General features: G+C 50.4%; 1 protein-coding gene across 2 annotated transcripts in view; it reads right to left on the reverse strand.

Annotated features, from left to right (window-relative positions):
* Positions 1 to 15,128, reverse strand: part of BPIFB6 (BPI fold containing family B, member 6) — a 15,607-nt gene extending 479 nt beyond the window's left edge. The window contains exons 1-14 of one of the 2 annotated variants that reach the window (XM_010841699.1): positions 15,027 to 15,128; positions 12,617 to 12,716; positions 11,476 to 11,580; positions 10,879 to 11,028; positions 10,668 to 10,731; positions 10,205 to 10,265; positions 9,315 to 9,406; positions 8,220 to 8,393; positions 7,043 to 7,096; positions 6,513 to 6,686; positions 5,707 to 5,774; positions 2,027 to 2,072; positions 1,372 to 1,435; positions 901 to 977 (exon numbers count right to left, since the gene is read on the reverse strand). In XM_010841699.1, coding sequence (XP_010840001.1) covers positions 901 to 977; positions 1,372 to 1,435; positions 2,027 to 2,072; positions 5,707 to 5,774; positions 6,513 to 6,686; positions 7,043 to 7,096; positions 8,220 to 8,393; positions 9,315 to 9,406; positions 10,205 to 10,265; positions 10,668 to 10,731; positions 10,879 to 11,028; positions 11,476 to 11,580; positions 12,617 to 12,716; positions 15,027 to 15,126 — 1,329 coding nt within the window. In that variant the 5' untranslated portion in view covers positions 15,127 to 15,128. The remainder of the gene's footprint in view (positions 1 to 900; positions 978 to 1,371; positions 1,436 to 2,026; positions 2,073 to 5,706; positions 5,775 to 6,512; positions 6,687 to 7,042; positions 7,097 to 8,219; positions 8,394 to 9,314; positions 9,407 to 10,204; positions 10,266 to 10,667; positions 10,732 to 10,878; positions 11,029 to 11,475; positions 11,581 to 12,616; positions 12,717 to 15,026) is intronic. The other variant, XM_010841700.1, reaches the window with a different exon arrangement.
* Between the last annotated feature and the right edge of the window lie 7,153 nt (positions 15,129 to 22,281).

The raw sequence follows: 22,281 nt of genomic DNA on the forward strand, positions 1-22,281 counted from the left end.
TAAAAAAAATAAATTTAAATTAAAAAAAAAAAGAAGAACGAAGGATGGGGCACCCCTGGTGGCTCAGTGCTTAAAAAAAAAAAAATCTGCCTGTCAATACAGGTTCGATCTCTGGTCCAGGTAGATCCCACATGCCACAGGGAAGCTAAGCCCATGTGCCACAACTACTGAGCCTTTGCTCTAGAGCCCAGGAGACATAACTACTGAAGCTGTGTACTCTAGAGCCTGTGCTCTGCAACCAGAGAAGACACTTCAGTGAGAAGCCTGTGCACTGCAATTAGAGAGTAGCCTCTGCTCGCTGCAATTAGAGAAAAGCCTGTGCAGCAATGAAGACCCAGAACAGCCAAAAATAAAGAAATGTTTCAAAAAGGAAGACTGGCCTTAAGACCCTTCATCTCTCTGAACCTTGAGTTTCTCAACAATCAAGTGAGGAGAAGCACCCCTACCTCCCAGAGTAGAGAGATCAAATGAGAAAAAGGTCCATTTAATGCTCCAAGTCCAGTGCTTGGTGTGCAAGGCAAAGCTAATATTTATGGAGCACTTACTGTATGCCTTTAAGTGAATTATCTCCATAAATCATCACAACAGCTCTCCAGAGTGGATGCTATATTATTCTCTCTATTTGAGATGACAGAAAAATAGAAGCACCGAGAAAGAGGAAGCAATTCGTCCAAGGTGGCAGAGGAGGACAGTAGCAGAATTCATGTTTCCTTCAGGGGATCCCTGGCTAAGGGCAGCCTCCAGATTCTGAGGGGCAGGGTCTTGCTCAGGGGATTGGCAAGACTGTACTGATGGCCGCTGCCCTCCTTAGTCCAATGCCCTCCAAGTTGAGAATGGCAGGCTCTTGCTCATTGGCCAGAAACATTGGCTGAACTAGCCTTTCCCACCTCCTTTCCTCACCTCAGTTACATCCAGCTCTGCCAGGTTGTAGTTCATGTCCAGAAGGTCAGGCAGTGGGAACCCGACTTGGAGTACATCTGAGAAATATAGGAAGAGTTATTTCAGCCTACCTGCTCTGCAAGTAAGTGGCTGCCTGGAGCAGCATAGTGGGAAATAGTGCAGTGATTGATTGATGATGTCTGCCAGCTGCACAGGCCTAGACACCATCAGCGAGATCACCATGGACTTGCGTCCCAGGGCGGAGTCAAGATCTGACTTCCGGTATCGGGTCAAAGGTCAGAGTCCAAGTTGTTGAAGGGGCCCTCGTCCCCAGGCAAGTGATATTAACATGACTTTAGCCTCAAAGATTCAGTATTGACTATCTACTCCCTTTTAGGTTTCCTCATTTGGGACCAGTGGAGGGCCTTTGAGACCACCCTTGTGACATCCTTTCCTGCTCAGAGTGCTTCTTGGCACCAGCAAAACCCTCACCATTGATGACTGGGATGTAGGCTTCTTGGAGAAAATCAGTGATGAAGCCAGTCAATTTCTTCTCCTGGCGAGAGAGAGAGAAAGAGAAGATACCCTCATCCTATCGTTCCATTAATTCAACAGATTTTTTTTTCAGCTCTTAGTCCAGCTGAGTCCAAGGACCACAGGAACGAATTTTAGAGACATCAAATCACATCAAAACTGCGTCTGACTGTTACACTGTAGACTGATGCCCTTCATTTCTGCTTAGCTCCTGTTCAGTCCATGGGGTCGCAAAGAATCAGATAACGACTGAGCGACTGAGCACACACTACTCCTAACTACATCAGGTTCTGTGTTGGGCCCTGAGACTACAGAAACTAATAAAAATAGCACCTGGGCTGGGCAAACAAGCTCAGGTTGCTGCTATGCACAACAATGCTTTTAAAATCAATCTAGGGAGATGTCCAGATTCTATCCAGAAAAGAGAACAAAGACTCAGAGAAGCAAAGCAATTTTCCCAAGGTCACACGGTCAGTCAGGAGCCCCAAACCCCACAATGACCTACTTTATTCACTCTGCCTCCATTTCAGAGCTCTACCCTGAAATCCCAAGGTGAATAGGCCCAGTTTTTTGCTTTCAAGCCAGACCAGGCAGAAGTACTTGGGATACTTACCTTGAAGGGGCCAATTGATGAGGACTTCCGGGACATGCTCAGTAATCTGCAGAAGAGAGGGAACCAGGGAGGAGGAAGGGCATTCAGAGCACTGGAGAAAAGGCATCTCAAATACCCCCGGCTCCTCTCTGATGGGGAAGTCCCCTTATAGCCTTCACACTAGGCGCTCCTAAGTCTGTTTACATGCTACCTGTGATGGGGCACTTACCACTTTTTCTTACAGCCCATGTTGTTTCCCACAGCTCAAACCACTGACTTCTCTCATTGGTCCTGACTCTTCTCTTTGGGACCCAAGCTCTGTCTATTGCACCTGCCCAAGGCCAGATATGCAGAGGTTTGCAGCTCAGTTAGCCAGTTCCAGACTTCTGCAGCACACAGAGCTGGGGTCCTTCACAGGGTCCCTCCTCTGCACAGCTTCTGGTGGCACTAATGCACCTTGGCACCAGAACAGGCCATACGACTGTCATCTGCTGGTTCTATCTTCCCAACATCTATTCTTTACTCCAATAAGAGACTCTCCATTTCCTGAGCCTCTCTATCCAAGGCATTACAGTGGGGTGAGCGCATCACCCAGACCTGGCCAATCAGAGCATTCGATCTCTAGAGTCATCAGTTCAGTTCAGTTCAGTTGCTCAGTCATGTCTGACTCTTTGTGACCCCATGGCCTCCAGCACACCAGGCTTCCCTGGCCTTCACCAACTCCCAAAGCTTGCTCAAACTCATGTCCATTGAGTCAGTGATGCCATCCAACCATCTCATCCTGTCGTCCCCTTCTCCTCCTGCTTTCAATCTTTCCCCGCATCAGGGTCTTTTCCAATGAGTTAGTTCTTCACATCAGGTGGCCAAAGTATTGGAGCTTCAGCTTCATCATCAGTCCTTCCCATGAATATTCAGGACTAATTTCTTTTAGGATTGATTGGTTGGATCTCCTTGCAGTCCACAGGACTCTCAAGAGTCTTCTCCAACACCACAGTTCAAAGGTGCTTCAATTCTTCAGTGCTCAGCTTTCTTTATAGTCCAACACTCACATCCATACATGACTACTGGAAAAACCATAGCTTTGACCAGATGGACTTTTATTGGCAAAGTAATGTCTCTGCTTTTTAATATGCTGTGTAGGTTGGTCATAGCTTTTCTTCCAAGGAGCAAGTGTCTTTTAATTTCATGGCTACAGCCACCATTTGCAGTGATTTTGGAGCCCAAGAAAATTAATTCTCACACTGTTTCCATTGTTTCCCCATCTATTTGCTATGAAGGGATGGGACCAGGTGCCATGATCTTAGTTTTTTGAATGTTAAGTTTTAAGCCAGTTTTCACTCTCCTCTCTTTCACTTTCATCAAGAGGCTCTTTAGTTCTTCACTTTCTGCCATAAGTGTGGTGTCATCTGCCAGGAGGTTATTGAAATTTCTCCTGGAAATCTTGATTCCAGCTTGTGCTTCATCTAGCCCAGCATTTCACATGATGTACTCTGCATATAAGTTAAATAAGTAGGGTGACAATATACAGCCTTGATGTACTCCGCTCCCAATTTGGAAGCAGTCTGTTGTTCCATGTCCAGTTCTAATTGTTGCTTCTTGACCTGCATGCAGATTTCTCAAGAAGCAGGTCAGGTGGTCTGGTATTCCTGTCTCTTTAAGAATTTTCCATAGTTTGTTGTGATCACACAGTCAAAGGCTTAGTCAATAAAGCAGAAGTAGATGTTTTTCTGGAACTCTCTTGCCTTTTGAATGATCCAGTGGATGTTGGCAATTTGATCTCTGGTTCCTCTGCCTTTTCTAAATCCAGCTTTAACATCTGGAAGTTCACAGTTCATGTACTGTTGAAGTCTGGCTTGGAGAATTTTGAGCATTATTTTGCTAGCACGTGAGATGAGTGCAATTGTGCGGTAGCTTGAACATTCTTTGGCATTGCCTTTCATTGGGATTAGAATGAACACTGAACTTTTCCAGTCCTGTGGCCACTGCTGAGTTTTCCAAATTGGATGGGATGTTGAGTGCAGCACTTTCATAGCATCATCTTTTAGGATTTGAAATAGCTCAACTGGAATTCCATCACCTCCACTAGCTTTGTTCATAGTGATGCTTCCTGAGGCCCACTTGACTTCACATTTCAGGATGTCTTGCTCTAGGTGAGTGATCACACCATCATGGTTATCTGGGTCATGAAGATCTTTTTTGTACAGTTCTTCTGTGTATTCTTGCCACCTCTTCTTAATATCTTCTGCTTCTGTTAGGTCCATACCATTTCTGTTCCTTTACTGAGCCTATCTTTGCATGAAATGTTCCCTTGGTATCTCTTATTTTCTTGACAAGATCTCTAGTCCTTCCCATTCTATTGTTTTCCTCTATTTCTTTTCATTGATCACTGAGGAAGGCTTTCTTATCTCTCCTTGCTATTCTTTGGAACTCTGCATTCAGGTGGCTATATCTTTCCTTTTCTCCTTTGCCTTTCACTTCTCTTCTTTTCTCAGTTGTTTGTAAGGCCTCCTCAGACAACCATTTTGCCTTTTTGTGTTTCCTTTTCTTGGGGATGGTCTTGATCACTGTCTGCTGTACAATGTCATGAACCTCCGTCCATAATTTTTCAGGCACTTTGTCTATCAGATCTAGTCCCCTAAATCTATTTCTCACATCCACTGTATAATCATAATAGGTTTGATTTGCTGCTGCTAAGTCGCTTCAGTCGTGTCTGACTCTGTGCGACCCCATAAACGGCAGCCCACCAGGCTTCCACGTCCCTGGGATTCTCCAGGCAAGAACACTGGAGTGGTAGGTCATACCTAAATGGTCTAGTTGTTTTCCCTACTTTCTTCAATTTCAGTCCGAATTTTGCAATAAAGAGTCATAGTGATTAGCTTAGAGTTGGTCATGTGATCCACACTAGACCAATGAAAACAGCCTTTGAGATTTTGTTAGAACTGTTAAATAAGAGGTCTCTCTTCTTATTGGGGTCACTTTGCCACCAATTTTGGGGAGCGGCTGCCTGAGAATGTCCAACAAAGTAGACAGCAAAAACCAAGGGAAGAGAGGGATAAACTTTGAGAATTTTTGTGCACCTAGATCCAGCCATGCCTGAAAGGTGAGAACTACTGCTAGAGATTTTAATTATATGACTCAAAAGTTCCTTTTGGGCTTAAGTGAGTTAAAGTCAGAATTGTCTCTTACAACCAGTAGAATCTTGGCACCCAACACATCAGACAAGAAATTATGACAAATACAAAAATTATTCAGCAATTGAATACAAAACTAGACCTCACACATAGATAGAGCTCTATAATTGTTGACTGTTATCAGTATAAAGAAGGTGTTCCTAGAGAAGGTCATATTTGAGGTGGGCACTGACTAGCAGGTGGCATTTGGATGACATGGGTAAAAGCCTATTCATGAAAAAGGGAACATGATCACATGATCAGACTCACTGTGCAAGAGCCTAGTGGAATAGTGGGAGCGGTGGTGGGAGAATTTGAGAAGGGCCTTGAAGGCCAGGCTAAGATTTGACAAAAGATCATGCACACAATGGGGAGCCATTGAGAGTTCTAGCAGGCATAGAGACCAGAGAAGCCTGGCAGTGTGGGCTGTGCTGGCTGGGTCAGAGGAAGGCCCTGGAGCAGGAAACCAAGTGGTCTTGGTGGTGCCTAGGCAGGGGTACAGGGATGCCAACCTGAGCAGCAGACTCCTACCTGTCCAGAGAGGTGGTCATCTGCAGCCGGTCCTCATGAACTGAGTACTGGATTTTCAGGTTGAAGTGCTGACACAGAGTGGGGGGAAAGCAGGAAGAAGGCAGTGGGTCCCCCATCAGGGCTGGTAAAACCAAGGGCTCTACGACCTTCCCAGAACCACCACCACTGCCAAGACAGAGCAAGTGTCTTCCTCTCTGCCCACCCCACCCTCAGGACCTGAAGCCAGCAGTCTCCCCATTCCCCTAGCCCAGGATCCTCATCCTCCCTGTACCCAGCCCACGACAGCACTATCAGAAATCCCGGCATGATTGTGGGTCCCTGAACATACCATGTTATTGCTCCAGGCCACATCCTGTTACTCTATCTGGAGTACCCTCCATCACCAACCTCAACCCTTTCCCTGGCCAGATCCTGTTCAACTTTCAAAACATAGCTCAGGCATCACCTTCTCTAAGAAGTCCTCTGTGATTTCCTCAAAATAGATTTGCAATCTCTTTAGGTTCCTATAATTCCCTGAGTGAGACTTCACTGCCCTTATAGATGCTAATGAATGTCGGAGGGTGGGAAGTTGAACAGGAAAGAGAGGGAGGAAAGGAGGGAAGAGAAAGAAATATCTTTCTAGTCATTTGGAGGTTCAATTGCAGAGCCCAAAATCAGACAGTAGGTGACAGTGCCCAGAAGGTTATGACCAAATAATCAAGATTAACTAAGAGCCCTTCAATCCATTACTTGACTATGAGCTAAAAGCCCACCCTCCAGCTTCAAATATCCATGAGTTGGGCTTAGCTGGGAAAAAGTCCACTCACAGTTTCCAGGACAAAGAGGGATACAGGTGGCTTGCCCCGCCACCGTGCAGCAAACATCTCCAGGGTGCCGTGGAGGTGCAGCAGGCTCTTGCCTGTCTTCATGGTGACCTTGGGGGGCTTGTTTATCCTGATCTGGGTCACCAGGGGTTTCGGCTTGGGATAGGCTTCAGCCACCTACAGAAACCAGGAAACTCCCCTCAGGGCCAATCCTCAGACTGGTGGTTTCCATTGAAACTAGGAGTCTGACATGAAATAGGTGATTTCTGCCTTGGAAGTACTATATGCAAAGGCTGGAATATGTCTATCAGGAAATAAAGGAAACAAAACAGAAAATCTGACTATTTCTATATTGGACATAGAAAGTACAATGCACAAAACCTGGGTGTTCCTGTGGGGGCCCAAAGACTACTTTACGGAGAAGTTGGGATGATTCCACACTGGACAAGGGAGACATGGTATTGAAAATCCATTTGCCTGGATGGAGAACAGGGCAGGTGATTGTGGTGATTATGGATAGCTGGGGCACTTACTTTAGGGATGAAGCCAGCCAGTGTCACAGTGGTTTGGGGGGGCAGCTCACCGATCTACAAAATAATAGTCAAGGTTAGGATTACTGAAGGCTTCCCTGAGTCATCCTAACAAACCTCTCCTCTGACTTAAAAAGGCATGCCCTCTGAGGTCCTTCATCAAAATAGTTATCACTCTTTGATTAAGTAGATAATGAGCGCCTGGAGAGCCCAGACTGTGGCTCACACATTCCAATGCCCATAGCTCTGAGTACAAGATCATGCACTAAGAAAATTTTGTTTGATGAAAAAGTAGACAGAGAGATGGGAGAATGGGTAGATGCAATGGATCAGAGGATGTGGGTGAAGGGATTCATAGATGGATAGGTGGATGGAGAAAAAGTATAAACATATAAGTGGGTGAATGGATGGGTGGATTGATGGATAGGTGTTTGTGTAGGAGAATGAATAATAGATAGCAGGTGGATGGCTGCATGGAGGCATGAAAGGAATAATGGAGAAGGGAGGATGGGTGGGTGGGAAAATGGTGGAATCATCTGATAAATGGATGGGAGAATGGATGATGAATGGATTGATGGGTGGAGGGATGAATAGAAAGGTCCACAAATGGATGGGGGGTGCATGGATGCAAGGATGAATAAAGGGATCAGTGGGGATGAATGAATGAATGGATGGATTGATGGCTGGCTGGCTGGATCAGTAAATGAGTAGGAGAATGGATAATGGAGAACTGGATGAGTAGATGGGTGGGTATCTGGGTGTTTAGGCGGTAAACGGCAGATACATAGATTCATTCATTCAGTAGTATCAGCCCCTGTTCTAGGTATGGATGGTATGGAGGGTTGGGTGGATTCTAGCTAAAAGGATAGAGTCTAGGACATGACTACATAGTAACAAGACAGACTGGAAAAAAAGCAGGTAGATGGATGGACAATGCAGAATAGTTGTAGGTTGGTGGATAAATACCTGGTGTGTGGACAGTTGAATGGATAGATGAATACACAGTGGCTACATGGACAGAGAGATGGCGGATGGTGGGGTGAAATGATGACAGAAATCCGTCCTGGCCCCTCCCAGTCCTAGCATTACTCACAACCCCAGGATAATTCTCAGTCTGGCAGGGACTGTCATTACAGGGGGCAGATGCAGATATCGGGGGTGTGGCCACTGGGCAGCTCACCATCGTATCCTTGACTTTTACATTAAAGGACTTCTGCAGAAGAGCAAGCTCTGCTGTGAGGAAGGCGGCCGAGAGCAGCAGCTGTGAGGAGCCTTCAGCATAGTCCTCAGGGAACTCAGCCCCTCCGGCATCCGCAAGCTGGATGGTGTTGCCCTTTTGCTGCTGCACCACAGGCTATGGGACAGCCAGGGGAGAGACCCTCAGCCTTGACCATGGGCAAGTCTCAGTCCTCCAAACAAATGGTGCTCAAACCAGCCTAGTGTTAATTACTTAGTCATTTGACTCTTTGTGACCCCATGGACTGTAGCCCACCAAGCTCCTCTATCCATGGGATTTTCCAGGCAAGGATGCTGGAGTGGGTTTCCTTCTCCAGGGGATCTTCCTGACCCGGGGATCGAACCCAGGTCTCCTGCACTGCAGGCAGACTCTTTACCATCTGAGCCAACAGGGAAGTCTGTGGTGCCCAAGTCAGCAAGTCATGAGATGGTTGAGCCAGAGCAGCGTGCAGTGGCTCAACTCTCCCAGCATACAGAGGGGTAGACTGAGACCCACAAGGATAATGGAGTCAATCACTGAACCACTGGCAGCTCCTCATAGGATTGTGTAAGTAACATCAGTTAATCTGACTCTAACTGATTAGAGCCCTCGTTTACTATTTTAACCTCAAGAGAACGAGGTAAACGGAAGACAACATGCAGCCTGTAAGAGTCCCACTGGAGGAAGACTTCACAGGGAGATGACCACTTGGGATTCTTCTTTCCATTCCTGGGAGATGCAGTCACCTGGTCACCAGGGTTCTGGAGTCCTGGGTGAGGCCCTAGCCAAATCCTGCCTGCCTGCTAAGCTGGGTGCTCTCTTCTATACAACGACAGTGGGCAAGCCACTCACTGGGAGAAGCAGGGAGCCTCATGGGTGTGGGTGTGGAGTTGGCCATCCAGAAATTAGCTCAGGATTTGGGGTTCGTACTGAGAGCAGAAAGAGAAAGAGGCCCTTTCCACCCTCCGCAACCCCAGCCCATCCACCGGCCTTGGCAGAAGCAGCCCCCACCACTCAAGCCAGTGAGACCTCTGCCGGCTGATGCCCTTTGGTGCTTACACTGAAGTCCACTTGAATGTAGCTGGGTGTTGTGGTCGGTACGGACGTCAGGACATATTGGACAGTGCCCATCTGGCCCACAGGCATGGGGGCTGTGCAAAGATGAAGATTCACTCAGAGAGACACCAGCCCAAGGACAGCCTGGAGAAGCCAGCACCAGCCAGCTGCCACCTGAACCTAGCCTGGATGCCAGGACCCCGGCCCTCTCTGTGACACAAGGCAAACTGCTTAGCATCTCTGGGCCTCAGTAGTTTCATCTGCAGAATGGAGGCAATGGTGCCTGATCTAGAAAATCATGCAACCTCATATCACCCTGCAGATACAGAGCTTGAGCATTTACCAAGGGTTGTCCAGCTCAGTTCTCACAACAGATTGGTGGGGTCAGGATTATTGGTTCTGTTTTACAGATGCACAGATTGAGAATTGGAGGAGTGAAATAATGTCCCAGGCCACTCTGCTGGGCACATGAACCAGTTTTCCTCAGTCTCAGCCATTGGGGTTTCTCCTCCTGGTCTTGGGGAGCCCTGTGGACCCCACAGTGATAAAGGTTCCCTTAGCAAAGGGAAGGGTGGGGTTACTACTGGAATTGCTCTTCGTGGTACAAGGTTTGTGGATGAGCTATTGTGAACAAAGGCTGCTGTCCTTGGAGTCTGGGAGGGTAATAGATGGAACACTGGGTGGAGGGCTGAGAGGTAAGGACACCAGAGCCCCTCAGGGCCTAAGGCTCCCCATCTGGGCATTGCAGGGAGGAGTGGACTCCATGACCTCAGACCTCCTGTAGTCCCAAGGCCGGGCCAGGAGCAGGTACTTGAATGGGGAGTGGGACATCCAAAAATTCTAGCCATCCTGCTGACCCCATGTGGGAGCAAGGCATGGCTAGGGCTACATACCGTTCAGGCTGGCCCACTTCTTGTTCACATACACCAGGACTGCATCAATGGCAGGGCACATCTGGAAGAAGAGAAAGCGCTGGGCTGAAGGGGGCCCTGAGTGGAGGGCCCCATTCTCACAGCTGAATGTTACTCCATGGGGAGTCTCAAGGGCCCTGGTGGGATAGAGACTGGAGGGGAACCAAAGCCACAAGTCATACAGAAAGTCAATGGCAGAGCCCCAGGGACTGGTACACTCAGCAGGGTTGGCAAGCTGTGTGATACTCGCTGCTGTTTTCTCCTCCTCTGCTTATGGCAGACATCACTAGCTGATCACGGTACTTCCTCTCACTGAGCCAGCCACAGCCTCAGGAGCCTCCTCAGCCGCCAACAGTCGATGGAACAGCCGAGATGAAACGCGCTTGCCAGCCCTGGTCTAAGCAGTGCCGGGGATGAGGGGCGGAGGCTCACTCTGGGCACTCACCAGACCAGGAAGAACTTTGTGTAGAGTGCTGTCCAGGAACTTGTTGACCATTTTGGGCAGCATGCTGGACACAGAGGATGGGGCAGAGGCATAGATGGCAGGAAGTTAGACACAGGACATGGCTAAGGAGTTCAGTGGCTCAGGAAGTGGGATGCTGGGTCGGGCTGGCAAGGTGGGCCGAGCCTTCCTCCCCAACCACAGAGAACCTCACTTGCTAGGCAGGTTTGTCTTCACGCTGACCAGGATGATCTCACAGCCCTCGCTCTTGAACATGGGGAGGCCCGTCTCCTCGTCCTGCAGAAGCCGGTTGGTGGCTGTGATGTTCAGGACCACGATGATCTCCATGTTCCCACCCATGAAGCTGGAGGGGGGGCAGGCAGGCATCAGGGCACCGCTGCCACTGTGGCCAGAATCTCAGCCTCTCTGAGAGGGTGAAAGGGTGGGAGACCATGCCATGGGACAGAAAGAGGGATGGGACCTGTCCAAGTTCACACAACCAGCCTTTCCTCTCCTCTCTTGCTTTGGTGAACTCCTACACATCCTTCAAAACTCTGCTCTGCTGTCATCATCTCCCCAAAGCCTTTTCTAATCCCCAGCCCCTACACCCTGTCAATATTTCTTCTGTCCCAGGCCAATCTATCAATCTGTGATCATCTGTGCTCAGGTCTGGTTCCCATCAAAGGTAGGAACCAACTTTGCATTATCTCAGACCACAGCATGGTACACAGTAGGTACTCAATCAATGGGCATATAAGAGTGAGACAAAGAGGCCATTGTCCTTTCCCTCTCACCTCCGTGCCATACTCACCTCTTGCCGGTGATGGTCATGCCCGTGGACACACACTGGAAGACGCCCACCCCGGGCATGAAGTTCATTGTGATGACAGGCACCAGCACATCCTTCACTTTCAGACTGGGAGGGGCACACATTTGAGCAGTGAGAACTGGACAGGTGAGATCCCTCAACGCACTCCTCCACCACTTTGCTGGGAGGCCTTGGGTAAATCCCCCGTCCCGTGTCATAGGGATAAACCTATCTCTGAATCAGTCTGTACACAGAAAGCTCTCATTGTGGGTGAGATGACATGTGGCTTAATTTGTGACCCTGGGCTGCTCCCTTCCCTGATGTAGGCCTCGGTTTCCCCACTGACAAAAAGAGGAGGTTTGCTTAGATCTGAGTTTCTCATCACTGATGCTACGGACATTTGGGGCAAGACTATCCTGTGCTGTGGGCTGTCCTGTGCATTGTAGGATGTTTCATAGAAATCTTGGCTTCTGCTCACCACAGGGACTAGATGCACCCCCCTCCCCCACTATACAAGTTGGGACAATTAGAAATGTCTCCAGACATAGCCAGATGTCCCCTGGAGGCAAAAATCACTCCTGGCTGAGAACCACCAGTCAAGATCCGGGATAACAAAGTTGTGGCACATTTACTTCCCCTGCCCACCCAGAGCTCTTGGCAGACATTGCTAATCAATCACACTGCTATTTCCTGCTAAGTCCAGAGAGTGTCTCAGAACCCTCCCCAGTACATCATTCCAGACAGCCCCTACTAATCAATCCCGTATGATGCAAGCAACGAAACTAGTTTGCACCTATCCTTAGATGATCGTTTCCATTCAGCCACTGGAGGATTTTTCATTCAATTTCACCTACATTCAGCAAGCTACTGCTGGAGTTTGACTTTTCAACTTCACTTCCTCCTCCCAATGGCCCTGCTCACAACAGGACTAGAATTGTCCCTAGTGGGTGACTGAGGGGACTGAGGTCCAGGCAAGAGCAGTGACCTGCCCAAGGTCACACAGCAAGCCAGCAGCAAAGCCAGAAAGAGGCCCCATGTCCTGTATCAACTCTTTCACTCAGGTCCTGGGCATAGCATTACCCACCACCCTCTGCCCTAACCACCACCCCCTTCCCCCGGCCCATGAAGCTCCTCCCCTGCTCACTCAGTGATGCCCTTGATAGGCTTCATCCCTGGGCGATTTTGGCCTGCCTCAGCTGCCATCTTCTCCAGGATATGACTCTCATCCATGGCATTCTGGACCTCTGGAAAGGAGAAGAGTCAGATAGACCCTCGCCTGGGCTCTTTACTGCTTCCTTCCCTCACCATTCTCTCAGGCATCCCAGAAACAAGTCGTGTGCAGACCCTGCCCTCTTCCAGCCTCACGGGGGAGACAGAGTCACCAACAATAACAGTAAAGAGTGATGAGAGGAAGGAGAGGGTGGGACGAATTGGGAGTGCAGCATTGACATACAGATGCTACTATGGTAAAACAGAGAGCTAGTGGGAACTCTCCCCCGGAGAATGCCATGGACAGAGGAGCCTGGCAGGCCACAGTCCATGGGGTCGCAAAGAGCTGGACATGTCTGTGCAACTAATTTTCACTTTGTTCAGTGGGAAGCTGCTATATAACACTGGGAGCTCAGCTCCATGCTCTGAGATGACTTAGACAGGTGGGATGGGGAGAGGGCGTGGGAGAGAGGTCCAAGGGTGGGGGGATGCATATAGGTATACTCATAGCTGATTCATGTTGTTGTACAGTAGAAACTAGCATAACATTGTATACTCCAATTAAAAATACAATAAACAATACAGTGAATTCTACTGGAAAATATTTTGGCAGAATCTATGAAAGCTGAAGATATACATATTCTATAACTGTGAAATTCCTCTACTAATTACATACCCAACAGAAACATGCTTGTGTTCAACAAAATGTGTATTTTGGAATTAGACATTGTAAAATGGCTGTATTTTTGAGTACCACATAAAAATTCATCATTAAAAGAAGAAAAGGTGATGAGAGCCAGTACTGCCAGTACTGTGGTTACGACTCCACGTTCCATCGCAGGGAGCGCAGATTCAATTCTTGGTCAGGGAACTGAAGTCCCACATGCCGTGGAGTGCAGTCAAAATTTTTTTTAAAAAAAGCAAGAAAGAAATATATTGTAAATAAAAGTAATGAGAGCCATAAAAAGTACACGCAGCTAGAGGAACCACATGACAGGTTTGGGCTGGTAAAGAAAGAGCTGGGGAAGGTTTCCAGGAGGAGGTGAGCTGTCAATTGGTCCTTGAAGGAAGAATAGGATTTTCACCAGGAAACAAAGGGGTAAAGGAGGTGGCTCAGGGCAGAGGATACACCAAGGGCAGAGACGGGGAGAGGGGAAGGAGGTGGCGTGGTGAGGGAGGAGAGAGGAACACCGGGTGGCTGGAGTGGGGAGGGCAGGGCTAGACTCTGGAGCAGTTTCCAGGGCACATCATGGAGGCCTTGAACCGCGAGTGAGAGGGCCGACTTTATGCTGTAGCCCAGACACTCTCAAACCGGGGTGGTTAGGGAATTCAACTTGGAGCTTGTTAAAGTCGAGATACTGTGCCTGAAGCCAAGACATTCTGATTCCCCAAGCCTGGGGGCCCCCACCCCAAATGATACTGTGCCAGAAACACCCTATAATAGTCACAGGCTAGTTCCCAGAGAGGGGACAAATCCTGAGCTGATGAAATCGTTAGCTCTTTGGGCCTGGATGTGACTTCCCTGAGGGTCACAGAGCTGGGGGTGGAAAACACCTCTGAGTAAAGAACCCTCAGAGCCTTTTCATCTCAATTTCATCTGAAGTGTGTTAGTTTCTGAGTCGTGTCCGACTCTCTGCGACCCCATGGACTGTAGGCAGATTCTTTACCATCAGAGCCACGGGGAGTTTGTATCACAATTTCATTTGATCCTGCCCCAAAAGGACAGTTTACCATTTTACATTTTTTTAAGTATAGTTTTTATTTATTTGGCTGCACTGACTCTTAGTTGCAGTGTGCAGGATATCTAGTTACAGCAGGCAAACTCTTAGTTGTAGCCCCTGGGATCCAGGTCCCTGACCAGGGATGGAACCCAGGCTGCCGGCACGGGGAGCTCGGAGTGGCCTCTGGACCACCAGGGAAGTCCCGCTAATTTGCATTTCTTTACATTTTACATTCTCTGAGGAGCACACTGGCAGCACAGAGAGGGTGACTGACTTGCCTGAGGCCACAGAGTAAACTGTGGGCAGAGCTGGGATTTGGCTCATGTCTGTCACCCCGATGACCCGCATGTGGACAGCAACCCCTGCCATCAGGGCCAAGGAGAGGCTACAGGAGGCAGAATTTAAAGCTCTGCCTTCAACTTGTTGGGGGACCTTGGGAAGGTCACCCTATTTTCTCTGGGTCTCAGTTTCCTCTCCTCTCTGCAAAATGGGAGAATAACACATTGCCTATAAGTTTACTTTGAGGATCACAGAGCACTCAAGTCTATGTAAACATGAGCAGTCGCTACCTAACCCCAGTCACACACCTCCCACACCCTCTGCCAACATCCAGCGCCAGCTCACCGCGATTCAGGATGTCCATGCCCAGCCGCAGCAGTGCCCCAGGGTCTGCTCGCGTGGGAGTCAGCAGGCTGCAGAGCACCAGACACAGGATCCACAGCATGGCCCCGCCTGTGCCGTAGGACCTGAATTGGGTGCAGCTCAACAAGCCCTGGCTCTCCCGGGAGCCTCTCATGCTCCAGAGCAGACGGAGCCCCCCTGGGTGATCTCGGAAGTCTAGGAGCCTTTGGACTCCAGCCAATTCAGAGAACCTCATGCCTGCCTCCTCCCAAAGGGCCCAAGGGTGTCCGGATGAAACACCAGGCCTTCTGGAGTCACCCCGAGCAGGTCACTTCCCTCTCTAAGCCTCAGCTTCCTCATCTGTGGGCCTGATGCATTCTGATCAGCCTGCCTGATGGGGTTGGTGGGAGGTTTAGCTGCAATTTTTCACGTTTTCAGGTGTGGCTCAGAGAGCAGTGCTGGAGCCGCAGAAGGAATTCCCTCCTGGTCCTGATCCAGGAACTCCCCATGCAGTGCAGCGTGGGAATGGGGGAACCCTCTGCTTCCCTAGCCCTCCGACAGCCCGGGGCATCCCCCACCTCCCCCAGCTCAGCCTCCCTTCCAGGAATCTCAGTTCACAGCCCCTTAAGGCCCCTGGAGACAATGCCTCACCAATAGGGAAATCAAGGCATAGTTTGAACCAGCGCCAAGATCTCACAGTCAGTGAGTAGAGAATCAAATGATGACCTCTGACCTCAGATCCTTCAAAACTCCCAGGAAACCCCCTTCCCATCTCTGGGCTCCCAGACAACCTTTCTTCCTGTAGACTACTTACCAAGACCTGAAATTCTTCCAACCAGAGGCAGAGTGTTTATTTCAGGTTTGAGCTGTGGCTGAAAAGAATCAAGGTGGGGCAGCTACTGAGGCTGGTCTGTGTCACCAAAGAGGAAGAGTTCCCAATGGACTCCAGCCTTTATGAGCCTTTATGGGACAGCCGGCTCAGTCACTGACCCATAAACAGTCGTTCATTCAACTCACATTTACTGAGTCCCCACTACGTGTCAAGCAGGCCGGGCTACAGGGTACACACAGCAGAGACAGTCCTGCTTGTCCTGAATCTTAGAGAGAATCAATAGAATGGGATACAATGTGTATGAGGGATTAGGGAGTGGGGGTGGGCATCAGGGAAGGACTCTCTAAGGAGGAGATGTTTAGGCTGAGGCCTAAAGGATGCCAGTACATAAAAAAAACAAGGAGACCATCGAGCCTACAATCAACATTTGCTAAGTGAAACCGTGTTCTATTTGTCTCTTGTCCCATTCAATTTTTAGATATCTATCTGAGCTTGAAAATAATCAATCATGGTGTTTCTTCTACCCCTGTGAACAAGCCTAGTGCCAGATCACTGAAGTTCATCCTGTGGGTGACTATGGAGTTCAGCACCTGGCAGCAGAGCTTGAAGGGGCTGGGTAAAGGTCTTCTCTAGCCCTGCCCTACCCCCAAGGTGGGGAGACTGAGCCTCAAGACTGAGTGCCACCCCAGTCCCCCCATTCCCAGACCAGAACTGATGTCAGGTGTCAAGGCCACTCAGAGCAGGGATTTTTGCCCTCTTAGAATAATAAGTGGCTTGAGGAACATCCTCTCCAGTATTCTTGCCTGGAGAATTCCACGACAGAGGAGCCTGGTGGGCTACAGTCCATGGGGTCACACAGAGTTGGACACGACTGAGCAACTATCACTCACTGAGGAACACAGTGTGTTTCTGGGGCAAAGGGTCAATGCCAGGGTTTTGTTTCTGGCTGTGTTGTGCTTTTGCCTAAGCCGTCCCTCCCTCAAACAACACCTGCCTCCTCCTTGCTTATCCTTCAAGTCCTAATTTCAGCCCCTGCCTCCTCCACCAGGAAGCCTCCCCCAACCTCCAGCTCCCTCCAGTCTTGAAGACCGTAGTTGGAACCTGAGCATGTATGTATCTGATCCATCCCCCCAAGATGAGTGTTTCCTGCTGCCCAGCCCCATCTTCTACTCACACTATTTCCTCCGTCTGGAGTCCTTCCTCACTTTCTACTTGCCAAATGCTCCCAGGTGCCCCCTACCATAACTGTCCCCCCACCCCCTGCTGCCTCAGCTCAGCTCTGAGCTCCTGCAAAGCAGAGCCTCCCTTGTCTCCCACTGGCCTCAGATGGAACCCAAAGAGGCACCCCAGATCTGCTATCTCCTTGATCTTGCCCAGGTCCTACAGCATCTGAGGTTTGTGAATGTCTGGTGGCTTCCTGTCAGGTTCAGAGCACTGGGTGGGAGTCAGGACACAGATCCAAGCCCTGGTCCTGCCACCCGGTTACTGTGTGACCTCAGGCAAGTCTCTTGCCCTCCCTGAGCCTCAGTGTTTTCATCTGTAAAATGACAGGGCTGAAAAAAACACTGTCTGGGGAGAGGCCCACAGGTAGAGCCTATCCTTACCTTGCCTGGGGATGTCCTGCTGATGACTGGCCCCTGGCTCCCCACCCTGGGATGAGGAAGCCCTTATATTTGGGAGCCTGATTAGCTGCTTGGATAATTAAGGGTTTAATAAGGCCCAGATAATTATCTAGAGGCCCAGAGAACAGGAGCCCCAATGCTCACGTGACGATTCAGCCTGTTCCAACATAAATAGCACAGAGGACATGGATGGCTGCCCCAGGGCGGGCACTGGGGAGGGGATGCGGTCGCCAGAGAGGCCATCGGGGCTCACACTGCCCCTCCCCGAGACTCAGTGCCTCCCACAAGGCTGGACACACTGTTGGCACTCATTCCGTTCATGTTTACCTAGGACCCACTGTGTGCCAGGCCTGTGCGGGGGCGAGAGATGCCACACCAAGCAAAGGAGCTGCGTTTCCTATCCTAAGGGGGCTCCTGGAGCCCAGGGGGACAGGCCATCTGCAAGTGGACAGCACAGAGCCAGGTCAGTCCTGGGGAGCTGAGGGTGGTGGAAGCCAGTGAACTGGAGGGTGGGACAGGGAGAAAAGAGGGGGTTATTCCACAACAGAAGAGCCCTGAAGCAGAGGGTGTTGGAGCTGATACCTGAGGGGCAAGCAGAGCCAGTGCTGCAAGGCAGGGGAAGGTGTTTCAGGCAAGGAATCAGTGGGTGCAAAGACCTGGGACATGCGGGCTAGACCATCATGACTGGGCCCCCTGACACTCACAGGGGGCAAAGAGCTATGGCCCAGTGGTGTGTCTTCAAGGGAGACCCTCTTGGAGGAGATGCCAGGAGGTGGTAAATGCTGGCATGAAGGCTTTCTCCAAATCTGGAAGGCAATGAAGGCAAGTTGACCCCAGGGCCACAAGACTAGCTGGCCACAGAGCTGGCGTTAGACCTGGGGCCTCAGGGTGCCCAGCCTCTGCTCTGCTCCTGGCGAGACCCTTGAGGGGCATGGCTGGGGGCACCTTGAAGGTGATAAAGGGTCCCAGGGGGCTGCTGGAGAAATGGGGTTTTCGTCCTCCAACCTAAAGGGAGCTCACAGGTGTGGAAGATCGAGGAAGCTTCTGTGCCCATTGTGCACAGAGGGCTGCTGAGGCCAGAGAGGGGTGAAGGCCTGCCTGAAGTCCGCGGGCCAAACCAGATTGGAGTGAGGGAGAGAAGGACCCAGGTCAGCATAGCCAGTCTCCATCCTGATGTGGGTCCTGCGCTGGAGGAGCCAAACTACAGATAGCATCACTTTATCCCTGCAGATCCACCCTCTACAGACAGAGGCACCAGCAGGCTCCGCCTCCTCCTTGCATGTAAATCCACTCGGGTGTGCCTCTGATCACCCAGCCCTCCCTGCCTCCCCCAGGGTGGTCCTGGGTATTAGGGGGAAGGTGGAGGCAGGAAAGACATGGGATGGTTGGGGTGGGGGAGGCTGAAGAAACCCCTTTGCATGGGTTTGGGGATCGGGGCCTCAGTCCCAGCCTCTGCGCTCACAAGTTGTGTGTCCTTGGGTAGCACCCTCAGCCTCCCTAGGCCACAGTTTTATCCTCTTTATAATGTGGGGGCACAAATAACGAAAGCATTGCTCAGAGGGAAAAGGACAGTCATGCCATCCCCTCTTTCTCTAAGTTCAAAGTGGCCAGAGAGGAGGCAATATCCCTAAAAATAAATTCCTTTAGGGACACACTGAATCTTTCCTGGGGCCCTGGGTCATCACATGGCTTCAGTGTCCCCGGGGAAGCCTGGTTCAGCCAACCTGTAGCTAGGGCCTCTGGAAGCACCTCCGACTCAGCTCTCATGATGGTGATAGTAATAGTAACAAGAGGGCCCCTTTATTGTGCACCTGACCTGTGCCAGACAGAGTGCTGAGTGTTTGATATGCACTAGTCCACCTAAGGCAATGGCACCCTACTCCAGTACTCTTGCCTGGAAAATCCCATGGGTGGAGGAGCCCGGTAGGCTGCAGTCCATGGGGTCTCGAAGAGTCGGACATGACTGAGCAACTTCACTTTCACTTTCCACTTTCATGCATTGGAGAAGGAAATGGCAACCCACTCCAGCGTTCTTGCCTGGAGAATCCCAGGGATCGGGGAGCCTGGTGGGCTGCTGTCTATGGGGTCACACAGAGTCGGACATGACTGAAGCAACTTAGCAGCAGCAGCAGTCCACTTAATCCTGAGGACTACCCTATGAGGTGGGCACTCTGACAATTTTTTCCATTTTACAGACAGAAACAGAGGCTCAGAGAGATCAAGCCACTTGCCCAAGTTACAGCAAGTGATGGCAGAGCCAGGAGCTCCAGAGCCCAGGCCAGACATGCTAAGGCATACCCAAGGGAGCACTGCCTACCTGCTGACCTCCTTTCCCTGCCCCATGCCCCTGCATCGCCCTGCCTGGTCCCTACCAAAGCTCCAAATCCTGCCATCCTTCCAGGACCAGCTGCGGCTTCTTCCTCCAGGGAAGAAGCCCCTTCCTCTCCCACCTCCCCCCCCCACCCACACCCCTCAGATACTGGAGACCAGGCCAATCCTGAAGATCAGCAAGGGTGACTCCCAGTTCAGACACCCAGCCTACAGGGACTGGACTCCACGAGGCTTCCCAAGCTCAGGGCTGGGTAAGCCTGGGCCAGAGCTCCGGCATAAACACAGTACAAGCATCTCATTCACCACATGCTTATTACGCACTTGCTGTATGCAGGGCTCTGGAAAGGTCAGAGAGGGGTGGTGGGGAGAGAAGCCGCAGACACTAGCCACGGTCGTCAGAAACTGAAGGGCATCAGAGTCACCAGGGCAGAGGGGTTTGCTCATGGCCAGGGAGACCGCCTGTGAGCTGATGGGCAGGGTAAACCAGGGCAGGTTAAGGTGGCCCAGCCAGAGCATAGAGCCCGAGGCCTAGAGCGAAAGTGTGCAAGGTGCAGGGTCGAGGTGAAAGGTGGGCCTCGAGAAGGTTCGTGAAGGAGCCAGACCTGAGAACGCACCCTTCAGTACAGGTCTGTATACAGGACTCAATTCTGAATTCTTTTCAGCACGTCTCCTTTAGCATGAAGCTAACCAGAGGGCACATGTCGGGGAGGCATGAGAGAGCAAGGGGCTTCCTGTGATTTCCGGTGGGGTTGAGGTGAGCCGTGTGGGGAGGAGACCATCCAGCAAAGCTCGTCTCAGCCACCCGCCCAGACTCGACCCCTCTGGCTCAGCCTGGGGGCAGCTTTTCTGCAGCCCTTTCCAAATAAGCCAAGGCCCTCCCCAAACCCGCACCCTCCCGCTGTCCACTCACTCTGAGGGCCACTGGCCTATGACAGTGCCCACAGCCCTCAGGCAGCTGCTCTGTGTGTGGCTGCCACGTCTGCAACTCACAACCACTACCTCTCCTCGCACACCCTCCCCTCCCCCGTGCGGCTTGCCCCAGGGGGCTCTGGAGGTCTTTGTGACCACGCCACAGCTTGTGGGATCTTAGTTCCCCGACTAGGGATTGAACCCAGGTCCTTGGTAGTGAGAGCATGGAGTCCTAACCACAGAACCGCCAGGGAATTCCTCGAGGTCTTCGTTGCCATTGTTTGCCCAGCAACTCCAGGCCAGCTCCGACCTGGTAGCGAACCCCGCTGCTACCCAGTACACTGAACAGCACCCTCCCCATCGAGGTCTGAGCCCTTCCAAGTCTTTCCTTCTGGGCACTCTCTCTCAGCCCCAGCGGACTGCATAGTTTCCTTCAGCTTGCAGTTACTCTTCTACCATAGTTAATAGCCCTTCAGAGTGAGAGTCCCCTGTTTTAGATATTATGCGCTTTCAACCTTCTGATTGGACCCAGGTTGCCGTGCTCGTCTGTGTCCCCCAGTAGCCAGGGCCCAGCGGGCTCCTTACTGAAAGGCTGAATGGGGTCCCTCAGGGACTAGGCCGGTTCTCTTCAGACAGACCACGGCTTCCTTCTGGGCAGAGAGCTTGACTCAGCTGTTTCATCCCCCTCGTCTTAAAAGAATGTATATTATTGAACCAGGAGCATCATGGGTACAAATAAGATCTAGACCACATCACTGGATAAATGGGTAGATGTGTGGATGACAGGATGGATGGATGGACAGATGGGTGGGTGGAAGGAAGGAAGAACAGGAGGAAGAAAGGAATAATAGCTGGACCTCTGGACTGATGGCTTAATGAATAGATCTCACATATTGATCTTTTTCTAGGTGTTAAATTTATGGGCTGAGTCTGTGTCTCAAAATTTTTGTCTCTCCCATATTCCATACCACCTAGCCTTGGGCTGAGCCTGTGTAAAGACCTGCTAAAGTAGGATTCATGAATTAATTCACCAGACAACCAGATGAAATAAAAGCCATGCTGTTGAGAGTCAGTTCCTAGGCAGGTTGATAAGGAGTCTAAGGGTCCCCAAGGAGAGAGGGGTCTGGAATTCTCAAGGAGGAAGAAAGGACAAACTTTTTTTTTCTCCACATTCCTTAGGGTTATATAACAATAATGTATCCTGCCTAAGGACAGTCTTCGGATTCAACCTTCTATTATCTTAAAATGTAAATTATGGGAGTAGGTCTGATGAGGTCTTTACAACCTCCAGACATTGTTTGGAGTATATAACTTCATTGTTAACACTAGCAAGCGGGTACTCTTTCTGCCCCCTTCTGATGCCTTTGTCAGAAGCTTTCTCTATCTCCTTTATACTTTAATAAAACTTCATTACATAAAAGCTCTGAGCGATCAAGCCTCGTCTCTGGCCCCGGATTGAATTCTTCTCCTCCGGGGGCCAAGAATCCCGGTGTATTCGCATGATTCAACAACAACCTTTCACTGTCCTGGGCGAAATCATGAGGTGGAATTTTATAGCTTGGCC

Source organism: Bison bison, unplaced genomic scaffold (assembly GCF_000754665.1).
Source record: "Bison bison bison isolate TAMUID 2011002044 unplaced genomic scaffold, Bison_UMD1.0 scf7180017864167, whole genome shotgun sequence".
Classification (NCBI taxonomy): domain Eukaryota; kingdom Metazoa; phylum Chordata; class Mammalia; order Artiodactyla; family Bovidae; genus Bison; species Bison bison.